At 42.5% G+C, this 20,118-nt stretch overlaps 1 protein-coding gene across 4 annotated transcripts in view; it reads right to left on the bottom strand.

Moving 5' to 3' along the window:
* The window catches only part of LOC137181837 (plexin-A1-like), a 194,967-nt gene that overhangs the window by 60,854 nt on the left and 113,995 nt on the right, over positions 1-20,118 (bottom strand). For all 4 annotated transcript variants that reach the window (XM_067587888.1, XM_067587889.1, XM_067587890.1 and 1 more), the window contains exons 9-10: positions 17,212-17,326; positions 923-1,123 (exon numbers count right to left, since the gene is read on the bottom strand). In XM_067587888.1, the coding sequence (XP_067443989.1) occupies positions 923-1,123; positions 17,212-17,326 (316 nt within the window). The remainder of the gene's footprint in view (positions 1-922; positions 1,124-17,211; positions 17,327-20,118) is intronic.

The raw sequence follows: 20,118 nt of genomic DNA, 5'->3' as shown, positions 1-20,118 counted from the left end.
GAAAATGTAATTAAAAATTAATTAAATTAAATTAATTAAAAATTAAATTAAAAAAAAGAAGCTTATGAAAAAAGCATCCTTGAGAACACTTCAATCTGGCACCTAACATGCATCCCTACCAGCCAAAAAGCCACAAACACATTCAAAATCATGGAAGCATAGAACAAAACTTTGATGGCTGGCCACTGCAGCGTCACACTCCACTGATGATTTAAAAGTGTCACAAAAAACATGATAATCTGTTATAATTTAGACCAGTATGCTCTGGGAAAACTCCCCCCCTGTAGTGAAGCCTTATTATAAGCGCGTCTCAATTCGAATTATGTCTGAGTGAACTCTTGATGTCAATATTTATTTGCTAACTATCAGTTCAATGTGGGAGATGCAGCATTGGGTCATTTATCTAGATTGTGACCAAGCCCGTGTCCAAGTAGTGCATGGTGATCTATCAGGACAATGAGCATGTTAGTGTCCAAAGTGGTCATTAGATGTAGGAGGCCATTATTTAAACCCTGACAGAGTCAATGTCCTCACTGCGATCATTATTTAGTTACCTAGTAGCATTGATTAGGTCAAGAGTAATAATGCTAAATTACTCTGCTAAAGCCTAAAGAAAATTCAAAGTATCATCTGTGTTTCAGTCTGTTTAGTATCGGTTCTGGTTTTATTCACAACTATGCTAACAAGAAAAATAGAAAACACATTTATTTAATAAAAATGGCATCCATCACTTTCTCCTTATCCAACTATCAGCATCTTTGAATCCTCTTGATACACAAAGCAGTAACAAATCAATATCATCCAAGTCTCTAACTGTATCTAAATCATGTTATCTGTAAACAACATGTCACCCGTCCAATTTGGGTTTCTCTCTTTTTCCTCCTCATATCCAAAATTCCACATTTTTTTACATCTTACTCACAGCTGTTTTCTGGCACTGGATGGAGGTGCTGTTGAAACGCAGGGCGGGAACACTGTGGGTCTCCCCCTGGATGTGGAAGACGCACTCGTAGTTCCTCTGTCCTGACTGGGGCTGCGGCAGGTTCTTGGCGGCTAAGGTGATCGGCTTGGTCACTCCGACGGGGATGTAGATCTGTGTTGAGGGCAGAATCTGCGGGCAGTCCTGCAGAGGTAGAGAGAAAAAAAAAAGAAAAGAGTTACTCAACTTTTGTGAGATTGCTCTATATAATATGAAGAACAAGCTGCGAACGGCAGTAAGATAAGAGAAAAGGTGATGAAATAAGTCACTTGTTTGTTGACAAGAGTAAGGTTTTTAAAAAAAGCGAGCAAGCCGTGGGTTACATATTTGACTTCGTGCCAGACACTCGGCCTAAAGAGCTGTGCTGTGATGCACTATTCACATGTGTTATGGCTTGTGCAACACTCCCACTGGCCTTGCACCAGATTTAAATGTAGCACGACAACACTTGAGCAAGAGAGCTGTTCATACAGTTCATAAAAGATTATCTACCCAATAAAACTATTCTCATCACAACAGAGCTGCATTGTTATGGCAAGAAAACCCCGGTGTATTATGTCCATGTGTGGAGTGGAGTAATAAGCTTGTGAACTTTGTGTTTTCTGTGTGTGTGTGTCTGTGCACGTACATTAGTCACTGATATTGGCCAGAGCTGACAGTCTTGTTTAGATCATCTGGAAACAGCCCATCCACTGGCTCACACCACTGAACTACACAACCAAAGAGGGTGTGTGTGTGTGTGTGTGTGTGTCTTTGAATAGATGCGTATGGACAGATATGTTTCTTATGTGTGGTTGCATTAATGTGAGTCTATGCTTGTATGTGCTGACTTTACTGAACTTGAAACGAGACAGGACAGTGCACTCGGTATGTAATGTTTCCTAGATATGCATGTGTGCATTTGCTGGAAGAAATTAAGTCATTACAGCGTTCATGCCATGATTTGGCAGCGATACAGATCTCGTCAACGCGGGGAATGAGAGAGAAAAATAAGAAAAAGAGCAGGGGGTGGGTGACAGATCTTATACAATATGAGTTAAAGCTTGGGTGGAACTAACCCACCCTGTGTTTTAGCCAAAAGGATAACAAACCACATCGCTGCTGACAAATCACACATTTTACAACCTGAGGACACTGTTTAGTGACTCACATAATAAGAGACATGTGGCAGGCATAAAGCAAATGTAGTGAGAAGCTAATTGAAACTGAAGCTACAGTTAGGCTTTTTCATGCAGGCAAAATGAGACTTTGAAACAATGGATTTAGTTTAAATACTTAGATCAATCATTCATAGCAAAAATCCCTAAATACATATTTCATCAAGGTATTTGCTCTGAATTGTAAAAAATCTGCAATCTGGAAAAAAAAAACCCAAAACTTTATCCTTCGACTAGTCAAATAAAATGTTAAACTCTATGTGGGGAGATTGTAGAGGAACTTGAAGTTGACAGTGTTGTAGATATGACCAGCCAGAAGAGTTTAGGAGAGGGGAATATCGACCAGATCCTTGTAAAATATTCACTGCACACCTATCGCTACATTCCCTCTTTTCCTTTAAGCAGATAGCTGGCTCCCCGGCAGTGAATTTTTCTTTCCCCTCCTCTACTCTGAGCTGTTGTACATTAGAAGCTACAGCGCGTCCCCGGGGCCCGAACACAATGCCGGAGTTTGTTCATTAGCCTGCTTAGCCCTGGCCTTGTGTGTCTGATCACACACAAACACATGCACAACACATAATGAGAGAGGGGAATACTATAGGAAGGAGCGGGCTACAGGAGAACTGATGTATAATCAGCTGGGAGGGAGGTGGGTGAGAGGAGGGGATAGAGGGAAGAAGGAGGCAAAATGGACGGCTCTCAGATGGAGGGAGTGAGGTATGGGATGGTGGAAGGGAGGAAGGAAGAGGAGAGGAGAAGGAGGTGGAGGAGTAAAAGGAGGGGAGAGATAGAGAGAGAGAGAGGAGGGAAGTGAAAAGGATGTGAGAGAAAGTAAAAGGGAAGAGAGGAAGGAGAAGCAGAGAGAGAAGCGAATTTAATTGGGAACAGAGCAAAGTGAAACGGGAACGTCAGACAGCTGCTGATGTGAGGAGAGGAAAAAGATATAGAAAGTCAAAAGAAAATACATAAGACAGAGAAGCAGAAGAAGCAAAAGAGTGAGGAGAAGAGAGGATGCCTGGATCCCTCTGTACCTTTTCTGTCTCTTCATCCATCCATTCCCCCCTATCCTACAGTCAAAGTTTCATCCACACCACGTATCCAAGCCCCCCCCCCACCCCCACCCCCCCGACAACATCCTACTTAATTAACTGCCTGGAGCCTCAGACAACGCTTGGAAATTGATGGAGGGGGCCAGAGATAGAGAGAGAGACACGGAGAGAAGGAGACAGAGAACAAAGTAGAGATTGATTTGCACTAGCGGCTTTTGAAGTCCTGTCTCAGTAAAAAGGATGCTCGTGTCAAAAGCTGTGGGCTTGCATCGTCCGAGGTGCCACGACTAAAAAAAAAAAAAGAAAAAAAAAAAAAAAGAGGAGGGTTTCAGCATCCTGCTGCTAAAGCTAACTCGTAGAAGCCAGTGTGTTAGAAGCTAACATAGCCTCTAGCGCAAGCTGCAGCTAACCAATGTTTTATTCATCTGTCTATTGACTTTATGTCAGCTCAGCTGTCTGCTTGTCGTTTTCTCTGGCAGTCATCTTTCCTTATGCTAACCCTTTACTTGACTCAGTCCTCTCTATTGTCATCTCAAGGTACAGCCCAGAATAAAATCCAAAAATAAAGGATTAAATGCAGTATAGTTGTCTCATAAGTCAGATTTTTAAGAGCAGTGTTCAATCTCTTTGCAGTTACCATACTGGGAAATAGAAAATAGGTTATCTAGGTAGTATGTAAGAGAATAACTTAAGAATGAGGTGCGCTAGTGGCCTGCCACTATATAAAATTAATCTTGCAGAACTTCACATCAAAGACTTTAAAGTCTGACTATAATGGTAATGCAACCCAATAGCAAGTGAACCAGCGCTGGGATAGTTCATGTGTGATATGTTGTAAGAGTTCAGAAATCACATTGTGCGAAGCTGCTGGTTTCCCAAATATAAGATCATACTGCATCCCAGACTGAATGGAAAGGCTTTTGTTTTTTTAACAAAGTGTGGGGGGGGAGAAAGTACTGAATAATGAGGTTTAAGAAAGAGATGAAGGTAGGAGGGAGGAAAAAGAGAATACTGAGGTAAAGGGAGAGGGATAAGGGGAAAAGTGTTCTGCAGAGAGAAACTATTTCATCAGTATTTGTGACAGGTGCCAAAACAGTTCAAAGCCGGCATTAGGGCTACAAAGTGCAGAGTACATTGAAACAATATTTCACCAGGGGGATCCTTTGAAGCTGGAAAAGATCTTTTTTCTCCCTTTTTCCCCCCTTTTTTCCTGACTTCTCGACTTTCATTTCATCTGTGAAGACGGATGCTGTGGTTTTTCTAGGCCAGATGTGACACTCCATCCGCTTGATTTCAGGAGGACCAACGGAGGAGGAAGTGAAAGTGGTCTGTGTGTGTGTAGCTTAAAAAAAAAAAAAAAGTGGGTTTGTGAATATATGTGTGCAAGTGCATGTGCCAGCGTACATACTGTATCTGCATTTAGGAGAGTGTGCGTGTGCCATGAATGCCTCGGACCGAGTTGCAAAGTTGCAGGTATTGGGTGAACTGATGCTACGAGGTTGACAAGACACCTAATGATGACTTTTTTCTATGCACAAACGCTCCAAAACTGACGCCACTGTGCGTCATTAAAAGCTTCGCTTCATCGTAACTGTAACGAGTCATTTATTGTAAAGTTACATATGCACCTGAAGTAGAAAAGATGTGTGAAGGAATGCTTGCCACAGATGGTTTCTCCGCACCAAAATACGGCACAAAACATCTGCTCTGTTTTGAGATTTTGATCGCTCTCTTTGCATCCTGACATACCGTAGCAGAAAACTGCCTTTTTCAAAATATTTATTTCTTTGTTTGTGAATGCACATTCGATGAAAAGTTGGGTAAACAAACATCTACCATTACCTGTCAAATAAACTCTCCCACCCTGATTAGGTTGGGCTAAGAGTGTGTATATTTGTATATGTTACAAAGTGTGTATTTATGATGGCTGACGTCCAAGTCTCCAACTTCTGTTCAAAGCCAAGTAGCCGGAGGGCTTTCTTTACCTCTTCGTGTTTGTTTTCCCTCAAAGGCCGCTGTTAGCTTTGCTGCCTAAGGCTAGTGCTGCAGTTCCCATTCGTTAACAGTAAAGGCATAAATAATTATGTAGATTATTAAGATGTATTGTATATATTATTTCACTGAAAATTTCCCTGCATGCAGAATAAGAGGAAATTGCTATTCTCTGATTATAGTTGCAGCTAATACATATTTTACACCCTAATTTGTTGTATTTTCATAGTTCGGTAGGTTTAAGACACAAAAAATAAGTCATCCTTCAGGCAAAACCATCACTCTTAACAATCTTATTCTTATAATCATACAATGCTTGACCTCAATTTTATAACATCTCACCGCCGACGCCCAGATGTCAGTTTTGATTGAGCGTTGCCACAAGCTTTCTCCTATATGAGCAGCTGTCGTTCTAGGTCAAGCCAGTTCTAAAATATTCCTTCTTTCATTTTCCATGCGCTCTGATGTGTACCATCAGCCACCTCGTTCCAAACCGAATGAAAAAAGTATAGGAAAAAAAAAAAAAAATTAATAAAACAAGTGCTCAGCGGGCGGATGAGATAATCTCCACTCGCAGGTGAGCAAAACACCTTTTAACATCCGCCAAGAGCAGATAATGAGACAGTCGGCAGGCACGTGTGCATCTGTGTGTGCGCATGCAGATATGTAGAAGGTGAGAGATTAAAATCGAGACATAGATGGGATGGGGCGGAGGGAGAGTGGGGGGTAGGGAGGATCAAGACGAAAGCAAGAGCTGGATTCTATATAAATAAATAAATGTATTAAAAAGCCAAAAGAGTTCTGAAGGCTTTGGCGTAGCCTGACAAGATATAAATTAATAAAGCTCCAAAAACACTGCGCATATGTAATGAGGCGGGTGTCTGGTCGTTTTTTTTTTTTTTTTTTTTTTTAAAGTCCCCTCATCCTCCCCCCCACCCCCCCTCAAGTCCATCCATAATTAATTAGCCGCCTCTGTGATGTGGGGACTATAGATCAGGGAGGAGAAAAAATAACACGCTAAATAATGAAGTAAAGCGATATGGGGAGCCCGGGGGAGAGATGAGATGGCATGGATGGCCACAGAGGAGCGAGGGGGGCACACTGGTACAAATAAGAGGGACAGTGTGTGTGTGTGTGTGCACGCAGGGATCTGACAAAGGGGTATATGTAGAGTGTTGAATGCTCCCCCACCGCCTGTCGACATGCCCCCCCAGGCTTTGTGACTGAGGTCTCACGTAGGAAACCAAAGAGTCGTCTGCAACCTTGATACTAAAGATGTCCCATCTACACCTGCTTCACTACGCATTAATATTATATCATAATATGTGGCATTTGGTGAATGCTTTCATCCCGAGTACCTACATGTCAGGGTGTATGCATGCATTTTGACTGTGAAACCCCAGTGGGGTTAATGGCTGCCATGCTCTTCCGATGACATAATGTATAACACCAGGAAATAAAACCATAACAATAATTATCTCAAATTCTTCTCAATAAAAAAAAAAATCTAATCAACAACAATCACTTTTATGGCAAAATTGACTTATTTCTGTTAGTATTGGGCAGATGGCACCCCAAAAAAAAACCACAAACAAAAAAGGAGTGATGCTAATTTTGCTTTCATTAGTTATTTGTTCCTTTTGTAAAGGAAGTGTAAAAACATAGCGAGTAGTGTGCCACTTAACAGACTAACATCCATGGAAAAATATTCCAGAGACAGGCAGAAATGTTTTTATAGTACAAAACCAAGAATTTTTACATGTATACCACCCTTCACTTGTTTTATCTGAATGTTTCTTATTGCCAATATTTAACTGTTTTTTTTAAACCGTAAACTATTTTGACAATATAATCCTGGTCTCTAGATTATACAAACAGCTTTTAGGAGACATAACATTTATTATGATTGTGACATCTTTATTGTGCTAACATTTCCAACCATATCATTAACGCAAGTCTGATTCCAAATCATTCCTTAATTAGTATAAACCATGTCATGACATGTCATGCATCATAATGTCAAAGCTAGGACCGCATATTCCCTACTTCCCTCATCTTCTATGTACCAGCTGGCCAGAAGCCATGTGTTTGTTTGAGTGTGTATGTGTGTGTGTGTGCGTGTGTGTTTGTACTTCCTTGGGACTCGTACGAGCCACAGGGATGAGAGGAGCAAGACAAAAAAAAAAAAACCCTTTCCATTAAATCACTGGTAATAGAGTTTAGAAGGAGCATATGTAGGCATGTGTCAACGTAAAATATAGGCTAAAATCCACAAGCGATTATACGCATATTATAGAGTCACTAAACAGTATGCAAGTGTGTGTCTTTATTAAAAGTGAGTATCTACACGAGCTGCACGGTGTGGTACGTACATGAAAGCATGTATGTGTGTGTGAGAGAAAGTGTGTGCGTGTGTGTGTATGTGCACGCTAAGTTGAGGCAGGCTCATTAGCAGGCAGAAAACCAGAAAGATGTTCTGTGACCAACTAGACACTTACTGTGGGGGAAGGAGGGAGGGAGGGAGAGAGAGAGAGAGAGAGAGAGAGTGAGTGAGAGAGAGGGTGAGAGAGAGAGAGAGAGAGAGAGAGTGGAACAACTTAATAAGGCAGCAACATGTAGAAGAGTGCAGGAGCGAAGGAAGCGGAGGAAGAAAAGGGACTTTGAACCTTGAAAGGGACTGTGAGATTGTCCGCCCACGCCCTTCGTTTCCTAGCGGAGTAGTGATGCAGGGAAGAAGAGATTGAGAGAGAGAGAGAGAGAGAGAGAGAGAGAGAGAGATATCAGGAGTAAATGGGAAAACGGAGCAAGTGCAGAGGAATGAGGGAGCATAGAAACAGAGTTTGAATTAAAGTGAGATGCAGGGAAAACGTGTGACATGAATGTTATTCAGCGTGGATTATCAAAGTCTCACAGAGCATGAGCTTGACTGCATCTACCTACATATATGTTCCTCTTATACATACATACACACACACACATATATATACACTTTCACACTATGTGCTTTGATGCACCACCCAGGCGCACATACATGTTGATTTCATCTCTTAATCCCTTATCCTTGACTTACAAGCAAGCTGCCAAACCTACACGGTTTATCCCCTCGACATAGACGACACAGTGTGCCATAAAACAATAAAAAGCAGGAATGTGTGAATATTTTTTCAGAGAGGGTCTTTTTTTTTTTTTTTTTTTTCTCTCCTTATGGATTTTCATACAGCAGAGAGAAAGGGGGGTTGGAGGGGGAGAGGAACGCCTGGCACCCCGTTATCATTCTAACCCAGATATGTCAGCAGCGATCAAACCTTGTGCTTTTCAGTTTTTCAAAGACAAACCTTGATTTCAGAGGCAGATACGCTCTCCTGTCTGCTACCTATGGCTCTTCTCTGCAGACAGCTCCATATTTCAGCACTAGGATAGACTAAAAATGAGAATTCTTTTATCTAAAAGAAGTGGACATACAAATCAAAATGATCTCAACTCATGTTTAGTATGCACTTTTTCTTAGGGATTAAGTCTTCTCATCCACGTTTACACCATTTAAATTTTCATTTGTCCCCCCCAGTGTTAGAGAGATTGGTTTCTGTGCTTTTTTAGATTCTTGATGACCAGACGAGCAAAGCCCTGTAACACAATGATTTGTGCCACTAAAAAAACAAACAACCACAGAAGTTTCCGTTTCTGCAGACCACAAACAATGATCGGTTCCACAATCTATCCCACTCTGATGAGAACATAGTGCTTCATTTGCACTAGAGCAACAAAACATATGTTAAGATGCTGGGGTTGTATGAGTAATATACTGTAATGCAACACCAGGAAAAAAACATATAATTACAGCTAGGCCTATTTTCAGATGAAACCATACAATTCATGGCATTTTTCTTATTTCATCTTTTACCTACTTAACTGTTGAGTGGTCAGTGCTTCTTTAAAAAAAAAAAAAAACAGCGTCAGCAACGCCTGCTACCAGCCACTAGGAGGCAAATAGGCTAAACGTAAAGAAAATTAATGAAGAAATCAGTTTTCTTCTGTATCCAAGAGATGCTCCACTGGCACCAGAGTCCATCTCCATGTTACCAAAGCTTGTACATGTAGGAAGTGGATCACTGACCATCTTGGGTTTCCATGGGAGTGCAAAATGTGTCAGTTAAATGGAGGTTGGAATAAAAAAAAAAACGACAGAGAGCTGCTCTTGTGAGATTGGACGATGCAGCTCGCTACAGGATCCCCCCCTCCCCTCCTCCCTTTCTCTACACCTCAATCACACTCTCTCTTTCTCTGTTCTCCCTGTACTTTTCAGTTTGTTTTTCCTTCAGCTTACTTTGCCGTGTTGTTCATCTGCCTTCAACTACCGTCGTCTCTTTCTCTCTGTGACTCTGCATTTATCCCTTTCCCCTCTCTCTCTGACACACACAAGGGTTGACGGTAAAAATGCAATATTCATCTGTGTTCACCATTAGGCAGGCTGACTGTGAGGGCTGCGGAAATGAAGATTTAATACAGTCTGAATAATTAAACCGCCGGGACCTGTGACTGACACATAGACATACACTCGCACAGACACAAAACACTGAAACACACTCATGCATGGCCTCCAAACCCCTGCGCATCTATCGTGTTGTCATATTACTCTGTGTGTGTCTGTGTACGCGCGTTCGTGTGAATCTTTCCTCACATTTGCTCTTCATTAAGCTCTCGCTGATCTCGTATTCATCGCTGCAGCCAGCATGTTGGCATAGCTGGGGTGATACTCGCTGCATCAGTGGGCCTTGCTGGGTGGCAGAGGATTACATCAAGGAGAGAATAACCTAGCAGCAATGCTACACGTAACACTTGAGTTTGCCCGTGCTGAGCTCAACTGACTGCGTTAAAAATGTTCTCAATGTCATATCAGGATTAACACTTTTCAACCAATTAGACCGAGAAAGTGTCCTTCAAATCTGCATAAATGTAACACTTAAAGCGAGCTGCATTTAGTAGACTCCACCTTTTTCCATAAATATAACTCTGCTGTCCTTGTGTAGTTGTCTACTAAGCATACTTCTTAGGGTATGACAGGCTGGTCTCTCCACAGTGTCTACCAGCCGAGACGACCCGCCATCCCTGCCTTCTGTTGGTGCGGGATTGATGCGCAGTGCGAGAGGTTGTACAGTCTTCGAGAATAAGTGAGGGGAAATTTAGCCAGAGCTGCTGAAAAACCATAAGGAAGGGCCGGAGGAGAGGAAAAAAGAAAAGATGAGCTGTGGGACAATGTGGCTAAAAATAGCCGCAGAGAGAAGGAGAGATGAAACATCTGCATGCATATGTGACAGCCCGTTGCATGTGTGTGTGTGTGTGTGTGTTTGCCTATGAACACATCTGCGTGTGAGCGCACATAACAACAGCATCCAGGGACAAGATCCAAATCTCTCCTGCTTTTTTCTTTCCCTGATTGTGCAGAAAGTACACAAACACACACACACACACACACACAAACAGAGAGGTATAACATGACTGTGGGGCTGAATTACATTACCAGTACTCAAAAAACGCTTACACTTCCTCAATCCACCGCACTGTTCTCTATTAACAAATTAGAGGGATGTACAAGAGAGTTTGCCAAAACACCTGATACAGTGGTGGAAATGCGATTATTGACTCTTGGACAAGTGTCTGAGAAGTCTCCTGAGAAATTTCACAAAAAAAAAAGAGGGGGAGAGGGATGGAGGGTTGTCAGAAGCGGTTTTAAAAGCTAAAGGAGGTATACCGCTACCAAACCAAACCAAGGGGTTAAACACTGGCCGTCACGGTCCGACTAGGATCCATCTGGCAGAGAGAGCATGTGGTTACTTCACCCTGTCGCCTCCACTTCCTCTCGCCGTTCCCCATGTTCCCTCTCTCAATCTCTTTCCCTCCCTTCCCTCCAACCATGGAGAGTATTTGGAAAATAACTTGCGTCACTCTGAATGTAATCTGCCGCTTGTTACTGCCAGAGTTTCTCTACTTGCCTCCCTGCCCTTGTCTTAGTTTCTTTCTTTACTTTTTTTTCCTTCCTTTCTTCTCTTTGTTTACATCTGGTCTCAATTACAGCACCTACGGTATGTCCGTCTTTGGTGTGTCCGCGCTGAAATACATGAACTGGATTGTTTTGGAGAACTGCATGTAGGAGCATGAGGGGGGGGGATATTACATCCCACCTCCACCCATTTTCTTCATATAATGTTTTTTCTCCCTCTTCCAAACATTGTTTATATTTTATTAAATATGGCTTAGGCATGTCTCCTCTTAATATTAGATAGAAACACACATGCGTGGGTGTGTTTACGCGAGACCAGCTAGCAGCTACATGATGCGCTTCGGTGGAGAGAGGAAATAAATGGACTCATGGAGAGAATAGCAAACATGGTGATTAAAAAGGCAAGTTGTGTATGATGATAGATGAAGCGAGGGAGGGAAAGAAGGCAGTTGAAAGAAGGAAGGATGGTGCAAAGGAAAGATGAGCAGAAAAAAAATGGATCGTGACAGTGGGCAGAAAAGGGCGAGTGACACTGGCTGAAATATGATTTGGGTGAAGGCACTGCGTGGGAAGAGAGGGGAGAAATAATAAAGGATGATGATGAACAGTGAGGACAGATATTACGAACAGATAAGACACCAGGAGGGAGAGAAGGAAAGAGGGAAAAAAAGGAAAGGGTGGATATTATTTAACCGCCCGCCCACTCTACCCCTCTCCCTCACCCACATGCCCCCTGCAGCCCTGAGCTGCTGGTTGTGCTTTGTCCTGATAAGAACCAGTGACAGTCACACACACACAAGCTACAGCAGTATGGACAAACACACACATATATATCCATGCACACAGCGAGGCCCCTCAAGCGGCCTTGGCCTACAATCTGTGGGATGTCCTTCTCTGGAGTGTGTGTGTGTTCTGCTCAGTGTCTGAGTACCAGCCAGGTAAACACAGAATGCCAGAATGTCACGGTCCAAGGCCTTCACACCTCCATCACAAATAACCCTGTCAGCCATAGAGTGTGTCTATGTGTGTGTGTGTGTGTGTGTGTGAGAGAGAGAGAGAGGCAGACAGAAGGATAGTAAGCATGTGTTTCCATGACTGTTTAAGAATGTGTAGGCAGGCTGTGTGCTATAAGTGTACACGCTGGGTTAAGGGTGTGTGAGAGAGAAGCAGAGCTTGAGAAAATGTGTTCATGTGTAGTGTTGTGCTTTGTTCTGAGAGCAGCCTATATGGAGCCTCTCTTGTTAACGCAGTGTCTAGGGACAGTGTGTCATACACTAACAATACATTTGAGTAATTGGCAACAGACAGGAGAGCTTCAGTGTGTATGAATGTGGAAATATCTACCAGCAAAACTTCAGTTCTGGCTTGATACGTCTGTACTGAGCGCCTTTAGTCTATATGCATCTTTAAGTGTGTTAAGGAGGAGGAAATGGTACGAGGTGGAGTAGAAAGATGAAAATGACGGTGACACCGCTTAATCCGGTGTGCATCCGTGCGGAGAGGGGACAGAACGAGGAGGAGCGGAAGGTGTTGAATTTATAAAAGAGTGAAAAAATTCATCGCTGGAGCTACACATTCCAGATGCGGAGGACACTTCAAAAATAAATGTAGAGGAGCGTAGTGACAGAGACGCTAATGTGACTGAATATATATGTAGCAAAAATATACTGTATACATTTAAAAATACATTACATTTAAAATGAAGTGCAAAACAGCATAATGATTATAATGGTTACATCCTGACAGAAAGTAGAGTTTGGACAGAAATGCAAAACCGCTTAACCACGTCTGGAAGAAACACAAGGAATGTTAATATGTCGTATGTGCTGCCCATCACTCTTAGATTTTCTTCAGTTTGGACCTAAACCCAAAGCAAACAACTACATTGGGATACACAAGAAAAAGAATATAACCTTTCTGTTGTATGAAAATCTAAAATTTATAATGACAGGAAAAGAAAGGAGAGAATGCATGAAGGGAAAAGGCAACAGTCAAACAATTTAGAAGAAAAAAAAGAAAAGCAGCACCATACCCACAATTCTCAATCAAGTTAACCGCTGCCTTGATTGCTCGAGTGAGACTGAGCTTTGCTTTGCAGCAAAACAAACACGTAAGCATGTCTTAACATAGCGGAGCCCAACCACCCTGAACCTTGCCTGGCACTTATCAAGGCTTTGGCTCAGAATAGCACTTTCTCTCCAGGGGTGTGGAAGGAGAAAAGGGGAGGAGAAGAAAGAAAAAGAGAAAAGTAGATGGAGAAAATGGCAATCGAGTTCGTTAAAAAGGAAAGGAGACTGTGGAAGAGGGTGAAAAAATTGTCAGCTGAGAGTAAAAGGAATAATAGAGCAAGGAGACCTTCCTTCCTATTCTTCTCCACGCCTTCCACTCTCTCCTGATTTTTTTTTTTGTTTTATAATAAAGTAACTCTTACTCCTCTCCTGCAATTTTCCGCCCGGTCGCTCCTTAATTTAAGAATTAGTTTGTTGTGCCATTGAAGGCATTGTTGATTCATGCATATTTGATTTGGAAATGTCACTCATTATATTTATTTCCTCCCCACTAACTCTGTCTATCCATTACCTTCCCCCCCTCATTTCTCCCCTCTCATGACACAGTCTGTTCACAAAAAAAACAAACAACACTTTTACTCCTTGATTGGTTTGTTCAATACGTTTTTTGTCAAATTCTTTTTTCTTTGTATTTCCGCATTATTTCTTTTTTGCTTGACAATCTCAAAGAAGTGTTCTATACATATAATTTGGTTGGACAAATTAAAGATGGATGAGATAGGGCTGGTTGTGTGAGAAGGAGAACATAAAATAAAAAGGAAAGGGGGGGCGGGGGGGAGGAAAAAGTCCTCATCAGCAACACACCGAGCCTCTGGGTTGCCACGGTAACACAATGTTCCGATACTGAAGAGATGAGAGGGAAACACTTGAATAAGAAAGAAATTTAGAACTAGTGAGTGAGCGACAGAGAGAAAGAAATGATGTCCAACTGTTAAATGTTTATCTTGTTGTAAGTCTGACTGGCTGCTCCTATATTCCCGTTTTGCCTTACTGTCTAGTCTGTGCAACACCACTCAGACCACACAGAGTCAGACGTGGGGAACGGCCACCTCTCAACCCTGTGTGAAAACTTCTATCCAGCCTTTGATCGCAGTCTGATGATGAGTCTTACCCAATCCTGTCTACTTCTTCATATGTGCAGGAGAGAGAGCCTGAGTGAAATGTCTGCCGTGTGAGCAGATTTTACTATTATGTTAATCACTACTATTTGTATTCAGGTTTAAGCTACAGCATGGGGGGGAAAAAAAAAGGATCATCTGAGGTCTAAATTAAAGGTGCAAGCATATGTGCAAACATACAGGCTGCAGACAAATCAGATTTGTTTCTCAAATCAGATCTTTAAGACAGACTGCCCGCACTGTTATTTACAAGTGATCAGATGGGATGCGTGTGTCCAGACATCACCAACCTATCTGCACGGGTTACTGTGGTAACGACGTAGGCGTCAGTAACTACGTACATTGGTGACGCAGGTTTCCAACAGGGAGGCATGAGAAATTGAGATCCGCTATCCCCCAAAAGTGCCAGCAGACAATTTATTTCAGCGTCTGCCTGACTGTTGCTCTCTGTGTTGTCCTCCATATCGCTCTGCTAGTAGCAGCATGGATTCATCAGCCGCTCCGATGCACTTCCGTCACTCTGGATTTGAAGTCATCGTTGTGTGTTGTGTTGCAAGTGACGCAAAAGACACTCTGAAATCCGATTTAAGCAGTTAGAGCGTCTGGACTGAGACACATCTGTACTTTCTAAAAATCAATCTGGATACAATCTGGATATGCCAAAAAACGGATTTGGGCTGGCAGTCTGAACGAGGCCATATATCTCTGATGGCATGCCAACCCATTCCCACTACACCAGCAGCTAAAGAGGCAAAAACAGGTGGTGTTAGGGAAGAGCTTTCTCCTTTCTTTAACAATATATAATCCACAATCAAGAGGAAGGAAGGTGAAGAAAAAGAGGGAAAGATGAAGTGAATGAGCATCAAAGTGAGGAGGGATGTATTAGAGAAAGAGAGAGAGAGAGAAATGGGCCCTGGAGAAGAGAAGGATAAGTCTAGCCTAAAGGAAGAGCTGTACTTGTTGGGGCATTGAGAGCGCAACTAATGGATATGGCAGCTAGGAGAACGATGATGAATGACTCTGTGCGTGTGTGTGTGTGTGTGTGTGTGTGTGTCACTGTCAGAATGTTTACACTTTTGTGCAAGAAAGACACAAAGTATCGTAGCTGTGTGTCTATGGTGTGTGTGTGTGTGTGTGTGACAGTGCAGATGATAGATCTCTAGTGGAGCATGTGGTCGGTGGTTTCTTGGGCAGACGAGGTGACAGGAGAGGTCTCTCTGTCCACATGCCACTGTCAGCCGGTCTGTCTATCCCTTCTTTCCTGCTGCCTCCTTCACTCTTCCACTCTCTCAATCTCCTCATCTCCCTCTCCATCCAATTGTCTCTTTCCCTTTGACATGCTGTCTCTCTTTGTTCTTGCCCATCGTGGTTTGTACCAAGCTTCTACCTTGAAACACATTGCACCGAAATGTCTTTTTACATATTCTCTGGACAACTATGCTGTAAACCAGGAGATATTTCTGGAAATGATATCATCTTATCAACCCTGAAGTTGTATTTTACATTTGTGGACAGATGTAGACTTTACTCTGATACATGCTTTGCCTCGTCTGGTATTCATACGACCTCCTCTCCTTTCCAGTTTATATGTTTACTTGTGCTCTGCATCCTGCTTTTCTGTTTTTCCTTTCATCACTGCAGGCCTTTCCTGTTTATCCATCCGTTGCCCCTCTGGCCTCTCTCAGCTCAGAGTGTGCTAGCCAGCGCTCTCCCCATGTCTTGCAGATGGGCGCACTAATCCGCTAACGTTAGTTCCGTGAGCCGTGAAGGCTGGGCCCGTGTGTTGTTTTGGACAAGCACTGAGGCTGTGGTTCAGCATGCTCATGTTTGGGATTCTACGCGGCGCCGGTTGAGGGAAGAGATAAAGGGGAAAGTAATTGGATAAAGGTTGACCAATTAATAAAGGCCGGTGAACAAGGGAGGCTTTAATCTGCATAGAGATAACAGGGAGAGTCAGGCCACAAACATAAGGAGATAGTGTGTGTATTTGTGTGTGCATTTGTGTGTGTGGCGTCAATCAGATAAAGCACAGGCATGACTGTCAGTCACTTGGGAGTGCAGTGGATTTACATCCCTAAGTCCATTGAATGGATTTTTCTGTGCCTGTTAATATATGCAAGGAAGCCACAATATATATTTATATATGAGATACATATATCTCATAATATATGAGAACACCACAGTGAAAACACAACATGGCTGTGTGTCTATCACTAATATCCTTGTATACACTCCAGCAGTTGACAAACACTTTTTATGCCTCGCATGTCACCCGCTGTAGCCGCCACTCGGCACGATTGATATTAGCTTTTATGCTAATGCAGCATTTGGCTATGTAAGAACAAGGCAGTATTTCTATGGGTAGTCATTCATCCCGGCCTGCTTATGGCCTTATGGGTCACGACAAAATTATTGCTGCACAGTACACAAGCTGTTGTCACTGTGCCAAGAGCCACTATTACACATGCAGACAGCAGACACACACAGCAGGGTGATGTGAGGAAACCCCCGAGGCGAAAGCCACAGAAGGTGTGAGGGTAAAGGTGTGTGCGCAGCCGAATACAATTTGTGCCAAAATGTTGCTATAATTTGTATTTGCATGTGGGAGAACATCAAGCTTTCGCTATATGATCAGAGCTACAGTCAGTGTATGTATAAAAAAATGTGGTTATATGATGGGGAGCTATGGTATGTTTTCTCAAATATATAGAGCAAGAAGCAAGAAAACCACATCTCTCAGGCTGCATTTTGGACATTTCACACTTGTGTCAAGAGGAAAACACATAGGATTGTATTATGGCTGTAAAAAACGACGAGTAATACGTATGAATCAGCAGCATGAATCTTACCTCAGAAACGTTGACACGCCCCTCCTGGAACGAGCAGTCATTGGCGTTCTGGGTACACATGTGGCGGTACTTGCACCAGTGGCACGGGAAGGAGCCGTTTACACAGGAGAGGCAGCTGGAACAGAGAGAGATGAGAGGTGACGGTTAGGAAGCTTTTCTGACTTGAGTCTAAATTATTTATCTTACTGCATTCATTTGACAAAGCAGAGTGACGGCAAAAACAGGACAGAATGAGGTGGTGTGATTTTGCAAAATTTACCAGGGACAAAAAAAAAAATACCGACTTTGTAACATCTTATACTTTATGTGATAATCGGACTGAGCACTGTACTGACTGTGGTTCCATATAACACAGGATATACTGAATGCTATTATGTAAGCTACTGTATTATTTGTCTTTTTTTTTCTTTTTTAACTTAACTATTAATTTTTTCTCAAATTTCCTGCCTTTGAATCAGGATGCTATCCTGATGTCTATTTATCATCCACTGTCAAATTTGGACTTTTTCCCACCCTGTCTGGAATCCTCTAACCTTTCATCCCCCTCATCTTCCATCCTATCTATCAACTGTCTTAACCTCTTTCTCCCCCTCACATCCCTCATTCATCACTCCCCACCCTCTTCTAACTGTTCAATGATCTCCCTCACAATCGGCCTACTCTCTGCATATATTTTACCTCTTTTCCCTCTTTCTATACCCCTGCTGTATCATTCTCTCCATCCATTCAGGCCTGAGCCTTTCTTTCTGTCCCTCCATCTCTGCCTCTCTCTCTCTCTCTCTCTATCTATCCATCCCTTTCATTCGCTGCCGTCTCATTTTAAAAAGCTCTCCCCCCCTGTTCTTTGTCTAAAGCTCTCTTTCATCCGCGGGGCTAAGAGTGCTCCACCATTTTAAATTCACCTGCTTTAGCAGAGGCGAGGTGCAGATAGACAGGCTGAAAGAAAAAGACGGGAGAAAGAGAGAGAGAGAGAGAGATCAAAAGCAGGTGGATTTCCCTGAGAGAGGTGGAGACGCCAGGTATCGTGGGAGAGAGAAAATAGAAAAGGGGGGGGTGTAGCCTGTGGGGCTCTGCGTGGGAGCCTCATGGGAGAGGGAGGAAACATTAGGTTGGAAGTTGGGCAGTGTGTGTGTGTGTGTGTGTGTGTGTACACATCTAAGGGGACCCATAGAGGAGAGCCAGACAGTTTCAAGTGAACAGTTTATCAACACTGCTTCATATTATTGGTCCCCTCTCAGCCCCCGAGAGACGCTACTCTGTATCTCATTTATGCATGTAGCATTATCTAATGTAGCCATTATGAGTACACAAATAAAATGGTTTCATTTCATTACAAAGCTTAGTAAAGCCTTTTGTCTTCAACATGTAGTTCAGTTTCAGAATTCTTTTCGTGTGACTCATTTAGCATTCATGGATTGTGCGAGCATATGCTTTATTGGAAATATAATAAAATATGACATTTAATGCAGTCAAGTTAAGCAAGTCTAGATCCATAACAATAAAAGAGTGCATATAGATGCTCAACATGCAGCCTGATTTGTATTCAAACACATTTGCCAGGTGTGAATTTGCGCATCTGTCTGAACTGCTATGAGCACACTCCCAACAAGCTCTCAAGTGTGTTTTAACCCTGTGTAAAATGCCAGTTACCCTTCCCCTCATCCGCATGAAAAATGAGGGCTTTAACTCTAGAGCTCTGAGATGGAGCACATATACGAATCCATCAAACCCTGACGTGGATTCATTTGGATCAATTAGGGCCGCTCGTTTGTTAGGTGCACACTTTAAGCGATCGTTTCCAGCCCAGACCCCTCCTTCTGAGCGAGATCAGAGGCTGGAGCTTAATTCAATCCCACTGCTGCTTTAATTGACCAATTTAGCATTGTGCTGAGAGAAGCTGTCCATTTAGAATGAGGGATGTGTGGCTAAGGAAATAACAGGCCTCTTAATACCACACAAGAGCAAATAGGAGATTTGTCAATGTTGCCAACAAATGGAGGGAAAGCGATTAGGCTACGCTAGGTTAGCTTAGCATACAGTGCATAGATTAGGGTGGCCATATTTTTCAAACCTTGAAACTGGGACCCTTATGTGTACTGCATGTTCATGCACATGTATGCGCTTGTGCATGCACCATAGGCGTTTTCATCAGGAAGGGGGACAATTATTTCAGCTCTTTGCACACCTACCGAGCACACCTTTCAACACCATGGACAGCGCCTTTTTTTTTTTTTTTTTAACAAAACAAGGTACTAATCTCTTGCTAATCTCTTGTGCCACTATGCCACAAGCTGTTCGTGAGTTCACAAAGATTAAAACATCAAAACATTAAATCACAATTGCATCTTGTTAATAACAAAAACCGAGAAAGAAAGTTACCTTTAAGAAGATTTCCGGGTACTTTACGCTTTGCAGTCTTTCTTCTTAGTTACAGTTTCTTTTTTGGAGCTCTTAGCTCTCAGGGAAACCACTGCTTATGTTTGGCTGTCTTAATATGATCTTTTATATCGGATTTTACCATGTGCAACCGAAAATGTACTCTTGCAGTGTGTGCAGAACGCAGCATTTTCATTGCCGGGTACTTTACAAAGGAAGGAGTATGCCTGGAGCTCTTTAGAAAAGACTGACTTTCTTTCGGCATGATGGCTAACCGTTAGCATACTGACAGGTTCTGTCAGAAAGAGCCGCAAGCGTCATAGTCTAGCAACAGTCTTGACAATGACACACTGATTGACTGACACACATACAGACAAATAAGTGTTGAATTCAGACGCGTGGTGCAGTGTTTATGTTTTTATATTTGGTTAGGTAATAATGAGCTGGACAGAACATGATAAACATTTATGTTAGCCTGAAAACATATTATTATAACTATTATTTTAAAAGTGATGAAAACCGGGACAATTT

The sequence above is a fragment of the Thunnus thynnus genome, chromosome 4, assembly GCF_963924715.1.
Source record: "Thunnus thynnus chromosome 4, fThuThy2.1, whole genome shotgun sequence".
NCBI classification, from domain to species: domain Eukaryota; kingdom Metazoa; phylum Chordata; class Actinopteri; order Scombriformes; family Scombridae; genus Thunnus; species Thunnus thynnus.
This window is presented reverse-complemented; position numbering and strand designations above follow the sequence as displayed.